Raw genomic sequence first — 13,545 nt, 5'->3', positions numbered from 1 at the left:
ATCAATAACGCACAGCGCAAGCAATGTAAGATGTTATTGCATAACCATACATTGAAAACTACATCATTTATATTGTGCTTTAGGAAAAAATTTGAATTCATACATAGCTACACCATAATATATATATTTTTAAAGTATAAACTAATCGAATCAATTTCAGAATGTGTCAGGCTACTGTAAATATAAGCACCACCGAACAGCAATGGTCTGAGGGTTCATCACCTGGGCGGTGGACAGTGACAGTGCCTATGATGCACATATCTTCCCAATAAATATGTGATCTTTCCTCTCAGTAACTAATCATCAATGCAATAGTGTTTTACCTACTACCTCAAAGCTTGAAAACGATATGCTGTTTAGCCTAAGCATTTTTACGCATGCAGTAGGCCTACATCACACAAAAATAACACTCGTTCAATAGACAACGGTTAAAAAGAGACAATGCATACGCTGTAGTGAGCGGAGCAGTCCTATGCTCGCTATCATGACAAAACAGGCGCTGTCCACATCGAGGTTGTGCAGAAAAAGCCGTACAACGTTACACCGTTCTATCACTTAGCTGTTACACTCCGTTTGAAATAATTTTATAGAAATTCAGCAGGCATACTACACAAATCAAAGCTGACCAAAATCTATTTTTGACTTCGTTACAGACAATATAAAACCTTTGATTTACCAAATAGAAGACAGATTATGAGAAAAGGAGCCTCGAGTCTCCAGAAGAAAATAGTTGAAAACAAAACGGAAAAAAGGGACCTGCAAGACAATGGCTTTGCTAAAACAAACTCACCTCTAGTGGAGAGTCTGGTTCATCCAGGATGTTCTTTTCACTCCGCATCTGCTGCATCGTCCCTGTAGAACTGGGGTCCATTATCAGTACGTTCTGACTACAGGGTCTGGCGAACTTACAGTCACTCTTTCTGGAGTCAGTCGTCCTGCACACCTCGTAATTGTACACGTGCTGTAGAGTTCCTGACCCCAAAGTGTCTGCGTAACGCGGTGGATAATACGGAATAACCGGGAGATTGGAATGATAGAGGATGCGAGACTGTCTCCATCTGTATATTTTCACTGATATAATAACCACTAAACATGTGATGAACAGAAATGACACTACAGCCAAAGCCAAAACTAAGAAAAAAGTCAGGTTGTCATTGTACTCCTTGTCGTGCGTAAAGTCAGTGAACTCCGAGAGCACTTCAGGGAAGCTGTCCGCCACCGCCACGTTAACATTGACTGTAGCTGAACGAGAGGGCTGCCCGTTGTCCTCCACTACAACAGTGAGCCTTTGTTTCACAGCATCTTTATCATTGACTTGGCGTATAGTTCTTATTTCTCCATTCTGTAAGCCTACTTCAAACAGCGCCCTGTCTGTGGCTTTCTGCAGTTTATACGAGAGCCAAGCATTCTGTCCAGAGTCCACATCAACAGCCACCACTTTAGTGACAAGATAGCCCACATCTGCTGAACGAGGCACCATTTCAGCCACCAGAGAGCTGCTAGTCTGGACTGGGTACAGAACCTGAGGCGCGTTGTCGTTCCGGTCCTGGACTAATAGTCTAACAGTGACCACTGAACTGAGAGGTGGAGACCCCCCATCACGGGCAGTGACGTTGAATTGAAACGACTTGATTTGTTCATAATCGAATGACCTAACAGCATGGATGGCGCCATTTTCTGAATTTACTGAGACGAAAGACGAAACAGAGACCCCGTTAACTTGTTTATCATCGAGAAAGTAGGAAACACGGGCATTTTGACCCCAGTCAGCATCACTCGCTCTGACCGAGAATATAGAAAACCCTGGCGAGTTGTTTTCCTGAATAGACTTACTATATACAGGTTGATCAAACTTGGGTGGGTTGTCATTAACATCTGATACTTTAACAGTTATGTACTTATTGCTGGACAGAGGCGGGGAGCCTTCATCTGAAACTGTAATAGTGACGTTATACTCAGACACGGTTTCTCTATCCAAGGTGCTTTCAGTGACTATTGTATAATAATCAGTTAATGATGACTCTATTTTGAACGGAATATCTGCGTTAATAGAGCAAAGAACGACACCGTTGCTGTCTGAGTCTGCGTCCTCTACATTAATAACAGCTACAGTGGTACCAGGGGGAGAATCCTCTGGAATCGAATTAGAAAATGACATGAGTTGTATTGTGGGGACATTATCGTTTTCATCAACAATTTGAATGACAACCTTACAAGTATCCGTAAACCCTCCGTGGTCCCTCGCTTTCACGTTTAATTGATAATTTTTTGTCTTTTCAAAATCCAGTTTTCCTACCAATTTGATTTCCCCTGTATCCACATTAAGCTCAAAAATCTCCTTCGCCTCTTTAGCAACATGAGCGATGGAGAAAGTGACCTCTCCATTCACCCCCTGGTCTGCATCATTTGCACTAACGGTAGTTATCAAAGTGCCTTTTGGAGAGCTCTCTTTAACGTCTGTTTTATAAACTGGTTGACCACATACTGGCGCATTATCATTGGCATCCAGCACGGTAATATGGATGCGGACAGTTCCAGATCGCTGAGGCTCGCCTCTGTCAGTAGCAATAAGCATCAGCGACAGACTCTCCTGTTTCTCTCTGTCTAGGGGGGTTTGCAAAACCATCTCAATGTATTTACCACCGTCAGATTGGCTGTGTACCTCTAATTTAAAATGATCTGTCGGTTTTAGAGAATAATTCTGTATACCGTTAACACCAACGTCAGGGTCGACCGCGCTCTCCAGAGAAAAGCGCGCCCCGGACACCGCATTTTCGCTGATTTCCAAATTGATTTCATCCTTTGGAAAGCACGGGGTGTTATCGTTAATGTCACGAACCTCTACTGTAACTCGATATAACTGAATGGGGTTTTCTATGATAAGCTCAAAGCTGAAGCTACAAGGCGTAGTCTGTCCGCAGAGCTCCTCTCGGTCTATTCTCTCTTTAACAACGAGGAGCCCTTTGTCTTGGTTCAGATCTACATACTGTCGTGCTCCTTTTGTTATAATGCGAGCTTTACCCGCCACTAGCCTCTTCACCTCCAAACCCAAATCTCTACCAATGTTTCCAACGATCGAACCCTCTGACTGCTCCTCGGGTATGGAATACCGTGCCTGCCCTGTAACAGAATCTAGGGCGCACGGACAAAGAATGAAAAACAGTACTTGCCACCAGCCTCTGCGGCCTGTCGTACACCAACCATCCATTCCACCGAATAAAAACAGATCACCCTTATATTTACTGCTTTTGGTTATATAATATCGATCATCAGTACATCCAGAAATGAAAAATAAAAATAAACTACAGTTCCCAGAGAAACGAATGAAAATAATCCGTGAAGACGTTTATACCAAGTGCTGTCGGTCCGTTTGAGGTCTCTGTGTGCGTGAATCAGTTAGAAAGAATATAGGATGGGCCACTGCGCCACCCAGAGAGAGAATTAACCTGTAGAGACAATAATTGATCAACAGCGGCACTCAGAGTGCGAACACGGCAAATGCACTGCAGAAATTACACAATCCACATGCACCAAAACGTCAAGTTACGATGTCATAAAAAAATCAAGCATTGAAAACAGAAGTATTTCTTATGCTTCAGGAAGAAGAAAATGTGATATAGATAGCTACACAAGAAGACCAAATTAATGAAATGTATAACTAGTCGAATCAATCTCAGAATGTGTCAGGCTACTGTAAATGCACTATAAGCAACACCGAAGAGCAACGGTCTGAGGGTTCAGCGCCAGGGCGATGGACAGAGACAGATCGCTTGAGTGTCGTGGAAAAAACAGTGCATATAATTCCACATGCCATTTTCCTTATAAATATGTGCTCTTTCCACTCACTATCTAATCATTAATGCAACAGTGTTTTACCAACTACCTAAAAGCTCGAAAAAGCTGTATGCTGTTTAGCCTAAGCATTTTTACACGTACAGTAGGTCTACTTAACAGACAAATAACAGTTGTTCAGCAGCCAGTGGTTGAAAATAGGCAATGCATACAAGGTATGAGTGAGCGGAGCTCCTATGCTCGCTATTAAGACAAAATATGTGCTGTCCACACGGTGTGGTTCTGAAACAGCCTTACAACGCTCACGTTGTATCACTTAGCTGACCTACAACTATTGTTTTTGTTGCTAAAAATGTACAATCTTTCATTGACCAAAAAGAAAAGAGAGATGCTGAGAAAAACGAGCCCCGAAGCTCGAGAAGAAAATAGTTGTAAAATGGCAAAAAATAAATAATAATTGCAACAATTAATTTGCTTCAATAAACTCACCTCTATTGGCGAGTCTGGTTCATCCAATATGTTATTTTCGCTCTGCATGCGCTGCATCGTCCCTGTAGAACTGGGGTCCATTATCAGTACGTTCTGACTACAGGGTCTGGCGAACTTACAGTCACTCTTTCTGGAGTCAGTCGTCCTGCACACCTCGTAATTGTACACGTGCTGTAGAGTTCCTGTCCCCAAAGTGTCTGCGTAACGCGGTGGATAATACGGAATCACCGGGAGATTGGAATGATAGAGGATGCGAGACTGTCTCCATCTGTATATTTTCACTGATATAATAACCACTAAACATGTGATGAACAGAAATGAGACTACAGCCAAAGCCAAGACTAAGTAAAAAGTCAGGTTGTCATTGTACTCCGTGTCATGCGTAAAGTCAGTGAACTCCGAGAGCACTTCAGGGAAGCTGTCCGCCACCGCCACGTTAACATTGACTGTAGCTGAACGAGAGGGCTGCCCGTTGTCCTCCACTACAACAGTGAGCCTTTGTTTCACAGCATCTTTATCATTGACTTGGCGTATAGTTCTTATTTCTCCATTCTGTAAGCCCACTTCAAACAGCGCCCTGTCTGTCGCTTTCTGCAGTTTATAGGAGAGCCAGGCATTCTGTCCAGAGTCCACATCAACAGCCACCACTTTAGTGACAAGATAGCCCACATCTGCTGAACGAGGCACCATTTCAGCCACCAGAGAGCTGCTAGTCGGGACTGGGTACAGAACCTGAGGCGCGTTGTCGTTCTGGTCTTGTACATATATCAGAACAGTTGTATTACTACTAAGATGTGGTGAGCCTCCGTCTTGAGCTTTGACGTGTATTTTGAACTCCTTAACCTGTTCATAATCCAGTGAGCGCACTGAGTGAATCACACCGTTCTCAGAGTTAATTGAGAAATAGTTGGAGACTGGGTTTCCGTTTAGCTCACTGTCAATTAGATAATAAGAGATTCGTGCGTTTTGGCCCCTATCTGGATCCGTCGCTTGAATAGCGAGCACTGAAACACCGGGAGAATTGTTTTCCATAACGTGCGTGCTATACACATTTTGACTAAAAGCTGGTGCGTTGTCATTAACATCAGTGATGTCTAAAACGACCGTTTTCATGCTTGATAACGGAGGTAAACCTTCATCGGTGGCAGTGAGGGTAATGTTGTAGCTAGAAACTTTCTCCCGGTCTAAGCTCTTCTCAGTTACCAAGGTGTAGTAGTTTCTAAGAGACGTCTTTATCTTAAAAGGGAGATTTTCGTTGATGTTTAAACGCACCTGTCCGTTTTTACCAGAGTCTACATCCTGGACACTTATCAATGCCACAACAGTACCAGGGATAGAATCCTCTGCGATTTTACCCGAAAACGATGTCATGGTTATGATCGGAGTGTTATCATTCACATCTAGGATATCAATAATTAATTTACTCGCACTTGTCAGACCCCATGGGTCTTTAGCTTGAATGTTTATCTCGTAATTCTGAACAGTTTCGTAATCTATGGCACCAGTTACTTTAATCTCCCCGGTATAGGGATCTATATTGAACAAGGGTGGGGTACCCTCATCCATATGTGTGAAGGAATACGTCACATTTCCGTTATACCCTTGATCTGCATCGATGGCACTTACCTTTGCTACAGCTGTGCCTCCCAGTGTGTGTTCTATAACAGTGGCTTTGTACAAAGACTCCGTAAATACAGGTGCATTGTCGTTTGCGTCTAGAACAGTAATATGTATCTTAACGGTTCCAGTTCTCTGTGGGTTTCCACCATCGACTGCAGTTAGTATCAGGGAGTGTTCGCTCTGTTTTTCACGGTCAAGTGCAGACTGCAACACCATCTCTGCGTATTTACTGCCGTCGGCTCGACTATGCTGTTTGAGAACAAAATGATCAGTTGGTTTTAGAGAATAGCTTTGAAGGGAGTTGATACCTACGTCAGGGTCCGCGGCACTGTCTAGCAAGAACACGGTCCCTATAGGTGCAGATTCACTGATTTCTAAATTAAGTTCCTTCTTAGAAAACGCTGGGGCATGGTCGTTTATGTCTTGAATTTCGATAGTAATCGAAAATAATTCAAGCGGATGTTCTAAGACAATCTCTAAACTGAAACTACACGGAGATTTCAGACCGCACAGTTTCTCCCTGTCAATCCTTTCTTTCACAACCAGATGTCCTTTGTTCGGATTCAGCTCTACATATTGGTTATTACCGTCTATAACTAACTGCGCCCGACCTGAAACCAGCCTCTTGATGTCCAAACCAAGGTCTTTCGCCACATCTCCGACAAACAAACCCTTTCTCATCTCCTCTGGTATAGAATATCGAATCTGTCCATTCACCGCACTCAGTACGCAGACAAGCAAAATGGAAACTAGTACTTGCCATCTCAAACCCCAGCCTGCGCTCTTCAAAGCCTCTCCTGCGCCCATCCTCCCAAAAATATCCATAACGTTACGCAAAACTGGGAAATATGATGCCATCCAAAAGTCCTATACAACAGAAAAGCCAACGTTAGATATATATTTGTCTCAAGAAGATATTGTTGCTTGTACTCCGTTAAAACTGCTTCGATGGTTGTGTGCGCAATGATCCTTGCTTTGTCTTGTCGCTGACGTGTGTACCTTGTAACAGCAGTTATATGGGCCTGAGCTGAGATAGGTCTCTTGGACAACAGCACCACTCAGAGTGAGTGTGCAAAACGACATACAAGACGTACGAGATACCAGACTCGGTCTCAGGGATGGCTAACTCTGGAGATCCCTTCGATCTCCACTGAGTTAGGTAAATCTGCTTATTATTTTTGCACCTTGCTTGTGGAAGATCTCCAAGGCTCTCTAAAATTGGTGCCTGTTTTGGCCACCCAAAGTTTTTTCTAATGATAAAGTAGTTTAATGATTTTATTTTGAGATAAAAAAAACTGTAAAATCACCAGGAATTCAGCAAAAAATTAGTTTAATTTAGGAAATCTATTTCCAAGTATTCCCATGAATAAAACACATAGACTAGTGATGGTGTCTCATTGTAATCAAGGTATGAAATGATTGTTATTTTCAAATACAATCTATTTTTGGGCTTAGTTCTGGTCAATTTGCAGTGTACAAATTATTATGTTCCGGCCCCCCGACCATTAGCTCCGACAAAAATCGTCCCGCTGCTGAATCTAGTTGCCTACCTATACTCTAAGGCAATTCAAAAGGCTGATTGAGGAACTTTTTATAGAATAATGTGAATTTTTTGTTTTGCTTTTGTGAATACTGATGTATATATTGATGTGCATATGGAAGTGTATTGATGTGTATACAGGGCTCTGTGAAAGAGACCTTGGTCTCAGCATGACTCCGTGTTAAAATAAAGGCTACATTTTTATTTTTTTAACATCACAGGCCTATGAACCCTCTATTTAAAGCCTTGGTCAATGAATGACTGCCCGACCAAATGTTGTTTCATGAAACAGAAATGTCTGATGTAGGGCCACATCTTAGGGTTTTAAAACATCAGGGTTGTCTTAAAACTTAGATAGGTGCACACAGCACTGAATGTGTCTAATGGTACTCTAATGGGAGCTACCAGATGATATTTCTGTTGCCAACAAATGTAAAACATTTTAACATTGACTTGTTAGTAAAACAGCATGCTTATGAAGTCTGTTGTCAAGTGGGACAGAGATTCCATATGAGTGTGCCCATGACATGGGAATGCTGGTTTGATACTAAACAACCACCACTGGAGGGCAATAAGCAACCATAGTATAGACTACTGATGTCTATTACACTGACAATGTATATGTATGAGCTGAGAGAAAACCCAGCAAAACCCAGTTTCCCTTCTAACGTAGTCACAAAGTCATTGTGCGGACAGTTTCTGAACTCTGCACTACAAATTTACAGTGAGCACACACAACCCCCTCCCTCCCTCCCTCCCTCCCTCCCTCCCTCCAATGTAGTGTACATAACCACACACACACACACACACACAGTCACAGTGACCGATATGTGTGGTCCAGTAACCATTCCTGTATGAACCCAAAATATGATTAATGACCCAATCTGTCCAGTGACCTACAGTACCAGTCAAACGTTTGGACACACCTACTCATTCAAGGGTTTTTCTTTATTTTGACTATTTTTTACATTGTAGAATAATAGTGAAGACATCAAAACTATGAAATAACACATATAGAATCATGTAGTAACCAAAAAAGTGTTAAACAAATCAAAATATATGTTATATTTGAGATTCTTCAAATAGTCACCCTTTGCCTTGATGACAGCTTTGCACACTCTTGGCATTCTCTCAACCAGATTCATGAGGTAGTCACCTGGAATGCATTATAATTAACAGGTGTGCCTTGTTAAAAGTTAATTTGTGGAATTTATTTCCTTCTTAATGCGTTTGAGCAAATCAGTTGTCTTGTGACTAAGTAGGGGTAAAATACAGAAGATAGCCCTATTTAGTAAAAGACCAAGTCCATATTATGGCAAGAACAGCTCAAATAAGCAAAGAGAAATGACAGTCCATCATTACCTTAAGACATGAAGGTCAGTCAATACAGAACATTTCAAGAAATTTGAAAGTTTCTTCAAGTGCAGTCGCAAAAACCATCAAGTGCTATGATGAAACTGTCTCTCATGAGGACCGCCACAGGAAAGAAACGCCCAGAGTTACCTTTTTGGTTCCAACCACCGTGTCTTTGTGAGACGCAGAGTAGGTGAACAGATGATCTCTGCTTGTGTGGTTCCCACCGTGAAGCATGAAGGAGGAGGTGTGATGGTGTGTGGGTGCTTTGCTGGTGAAACTGTCTGTGATTAATTTAGAATTCCAGGCACACTCAACCAGGATGGCTACCACAGCATTCTGCAGCGATACACCATCACGTCTGGTTTGCGCTTAGTGGGACTATCATTTGTTTTTCAACAGGACAATGACCAAACACACCTCCAGGCTGTGTAAGGGCTATTTGACCAAGAAGGAGAGTGATGGAGTGCTGCATCAGATGACCTGGCCTCCACAATCACCTGACCTAAACCCAATTGAGATGGTTTGGGATGAGGTAGACCGCATAGTAAAGGAAAAGCAGCCAACAAGTGCTCAGCATATGTGGGAACTCCTTCAAGACTGTTGGAAAAGCATTCCAGGTGAAGCTGGTTGAGAGAATGCCAAGAGTGTGCAAAGCTGTCATCAAGGCAAAGGGTGGCTATTTGAAGAATCTCAAATATAAAATATATTTTGATTTGTTTAACACTTTTTTGGTTACTACATGATTCCATATGTGTTATTTCATAGTTTTGATGTCTTCACTATTATTCTACAGTGTAGAAAATAGTAACAAATAAAGAAAAACCCTTGAATGAGTAGGTGTGTCCAAACTTTTGTCTGGTACTGTACATCTGAGATAGGATAAAACCCATTTAGAAGAGAGAGAGTCCAGTTCAACACTCCACTAAGGACAGAAGTAATACCAATTCTGCCCTCTAATCTCTCTACCTTGGTGATTTGTGTATGTAGGGTTGATCAGCACAGCAGGTTAGTGTGTGTTTTTAGTAAGTCACACAGGTGGGCCATCTGGCTGTAAGCATTAAAACAGCTGACTGCACCAGGCATTCACATGTTATGTAGCCGCAAACATTATGAACGTGCATTATTCAGTTGGTGGCTCCACATCAGGAGGCAGTGGTATAAATATTAATGCCAGATGAAAGTAGGTCTAGAAGTGCATTGCACACACTGAAATGAGAACACTGTTTTAAGACCACCACAGGGGCTGTTCATTAGAACTTTACTTGCTTTGTTTTTTAATACAAAGCTACTTTGAAATGATAGAGTTTGCATTGATACATACTTCTTTCTTTGGAGCTTTACAAAGAAAGATACAAAATAGTTGCTGTTTGGAAGGGGGAACAATGGAGAGATAAAATACATTGGGAAAGAGAGAGAGAGAGAGAGAGAGAGAGAGAGAGAGAGAGAGAGAGAGAGAGAGAGAGAGAGATGACGTGAGAGAGGGAAAGAGAGAGAGAGAGAGAGAGAAGGAAAGAGGGAAACAGAGAGAGAGATAGAGGAAGAGAGAGAGGGAAAGAGAGAGAGAGAAGGAAAGAGAGAGACAGAGACAGAGAGACAAACAGACAACGACAGAGACAGAGAGAGACAGACAGAGAGACAGAGGGAGAGAAAGAGAGACAGACAGACAGAGACATATGTATACACTGCTCAAAAAAATAAAGGGAACACTAAAATAACACATCCTAGATCTGAATGAATGAAATAATCTTATTAAATACTTTTTTCTTTACATAGTTGAATGTGCTGACAACAAAATCACACAAAAATTATCAATGGAAATCAAATGTATCAACCCATGGAGGTCTGGATTTGGAGTCACCCTCAAAATTAAAGTGGAAAACCACACTACAGGCTGATCCAACTTTGATGTAATGTCCTTAAAACAAGTCAAAACGAGGCTCAGTAGTGTGTGTGGCCTCCACATGCCTGTATGACCTCCCTACAACGCCTGGGCATGCTCCTGATGAGGTGGCGGATGGTCTCCTGAGGGATCTCCTCCCAGACCTGGACTAAAGCATCCGTTTATGAGATCCAGTAACTGACACCTGATGCCTTAGTTACTGTTGTTGTTCCTGATCCAGTGAAGCTCATTGTGTGTGTGCTTTGCAAACAACATTTAGAAAAGTTAAAGTTTCTTACCTGTTATCCATGTAGAGGAGGTCCATTCAGAAGGAGAGGGATGCCAAAGAGAAAGACAAAAAGAGAGAGGAAAAAAACAGATAGTTAGGAAGACATTCCAATGATTGTTTGATATGGTACACAAAAGTTGGACCAGAAAAATTGCACAGCAGCGTTCTGTGGAATAATTCAGGTTAATTCAGTCTCGATAACAGGGCATCTGTAGTGGTGGATTGGTGAGGAGGTAACAAAGGAGTACTGATTAGTACTGAGTATCCCAACAATGCAGTGGGGGCTTTTTTTCACAAGTACAGGTTGTCAACAGACCTTATATACACTTGCACAGTGTGAGCACATTAGTCTACTCCTGATCAATGCAAAATATTAGGACTATTCAGACTAAACCAGAGAATGCAGGAAATCAAAAGTAAGTAAACAGAAGCCATTTGAAATGTACCACACACCACAACACAATGCAAGGCCCAGGAGTGTTTCCGAATCACATGACCTGAACAGGAAAAGGTTTGGGCACTAGTTAAAGCCCTGTAACACCATGTGTATCACATTGGCTAGGCCATGGCTACAGGACAGCATAGCAGACAAATTGGGATTTCATAATGCTGTTTATGATTCATATTTTTCCTCCTTCCTCCCATGACTGAAATGTGGACCATTACTAAGCCTGCAGACATAACATGAGCATACATAGGTTCACATGGAAATCTAACCAATAAGACAAGCTCTCCACTCTGCTCTGTGCTGAGGACTCGCAGACGCACACGCACACACACACACACACACTATCCATTGCATAACAGTTTAACCTCTGTCTTGAGAATAGCCAGATCACTGGCTCTATCCGAGGCCTTCATGTGACCACACAGTCCACCCACTGACCAGGACACAGCAACACTGAACCTCTGACCTTTCCTTGTAATGACCTTTTCCCTGACCTTACCTTTTCAATGACAGGTAATATGAGAGGTAATGAGGTGTAACATAACCACTGTAGGTGTGACATAACCACTGTAGGTGTGTAGTGCATTTGAAAATGTATGCACTCACTAACTGTAAGTCACTCTGGATAAGAGTGTCTGCTAAATGACTAAAAATGTATAATGTAAATAACCACTGTGGGTGTGACATAACCACTGTATGTGTGACATAACCACTGTAGGTGTGACATAATCACTGTAGGCGTGACATAAAAATTGTAGGTGTAACATAATCACTGTAGGTGTGACATAACCACTGTGGGTGTGACATAACCACTGTAGGTGTGACATAACCACTGTAGGTGTGACATAATCACTGTAGATGTGACATAACCACTGTAGGTGTAACATAATCACTGTAGGTGTGACATAACCACTGTAGGTGTGACATAACCACTGTGGGTGTGACATAATCACTGTAGATGTGACATAACCACTGTAGGTGTGACATAACCACTGTAGGTGTGACATAATCACTGTAGATGTGACATAACCACTGTAGGTGTGACATAATCACTGTAGGTTTGACATAACCACTGTAGGTGTGACATAACCACTGTAGGTGTGACATAACCACTGTAGGTGTGACATAATCACTGTAGATGTGACATAACCACTGTAGGTGTGACATAATCACTGTAGGTTTGACATAACCACTGTAGGTGTGACATAACCACTGTAGGTGTGACATAACCCCTGTAGGTGTGACATAACCACTGTAGGTGTGACATAATCACTGTAGATGTGACATAACCACTGTAGGTGTGACATAACCACTGTGGGTGTGACATAATCACTGTAGGTGTGATTTAACCACTGTAGGTGTGACATAATCACTGTAGGTGTGACATAATCACTGTAGGTGTGATTTAACCACTGTAGGTGTGACATAATCACTGTAGGTGTGACATAACCACCGTAGGTCTTTCATAAACACTGTGGGTTGTAGGTGTGACATAACCACTGTAGGTGTGTAGTGCATATGAAAATGTATGCACTGACTAACTGTAAGTCGCTCTGGATAAGAGCATCTGCTAAATGACTAAAAATGTAACATGTAAATATCCACTGTAGGTGTGACATAACCACTGTGGGTGTGACATAACCACTGTAGGTGTGACATAACCACTGTAGGTGTGACATAACCGCTGTGGGTGTGACGCTGGGCTGCTGGTGAAACCGCTGTAGGTGTGACATAACCACTGTGGGTGTGACGCTGGGCTGCTGGTGAAACCGCTGTAGGTGTGACATAACCGCTGTGGGTGTGACGCTGGGCTGCTGGTAAAAACCGCTGTAGGTATGACATAACCGCTGTGGGTGTGACGCTGGGCTGCTGGTGAAACCGCTGTAGGTGTGACATAACCACTGTGGGTGTGACGCTGGGCTGCTGGTGAAACCGCTGTAGGTGTGACGCTGGGCTGCTGGTGAAACCGCTGTAGTTGTTTCATAACCACTGTGGGTGTGATGCTGGGCTGCTGGTGAGCACACGGAGAGGACAGGCAGAGCTTGCGTTCAGATAAGCCTGTATCACACAGTTAAAGTGCAGAAGGTGAGTGTGAACCGGGGATTGAGCATCCTTAGCATGGTTCATCTGTT

At 42.5% G+C, this 13,545-nt stretch overlaps 1 protein-coding gene across 8 annotated transcripts in view; it reads right to left on the bottom strand.

The window, feature by feature from the left end:
* Window positions 1–13,545, bottom strand: part of LOC121532782 (protocadherin gamma-C5-like) — a 211,211-nt gene that overhangs the window by 107,541 nt on the left and 90,125 nt on the right. Inside the window, exon 1 of one of the 8 annotated variants that reach the window (XM_045205058.1) lies at window positions 4,282–6,864. The exons of 6 other annotated variants lie outside the window; for them this stretch is intronic. In XM_045205058.1, coding sequence (XP_045060993.1) covers window positions 4,282–6,759 — 2,478 coding nt within the window. In that variant the 5' untranslated portion in view covers window positions 6,760–6,864. Of the gene's footprint in view, window positions 1–4,281; window positions 6,865–13,545 lie in introns of those variants that run through there. One more of the 8 variants, XM_045205065.1, reaches the window with a different exon arrangement.

Source organism: Coregonus clupeaformis, chromosome 2 (genome assembly GCF_020615455.1).
Source record: "Coregonus clupeaformis isolate EN_2021a chromosome 2, ASM2061545v1, whole genome shotgun sequence".
In the NCBI taxonomy this organism is placed as follows: Eukaryota; Metazoa; Chordata; class Actinopteri; order Salmoniformes; family Salmonidae; genus Coregonus; species Coregonus clupeaformis.
Note: the sequence above shows the minus strand (reverse complement) of the source record. Positions and strands in the feature narration are given on the sequence as shown.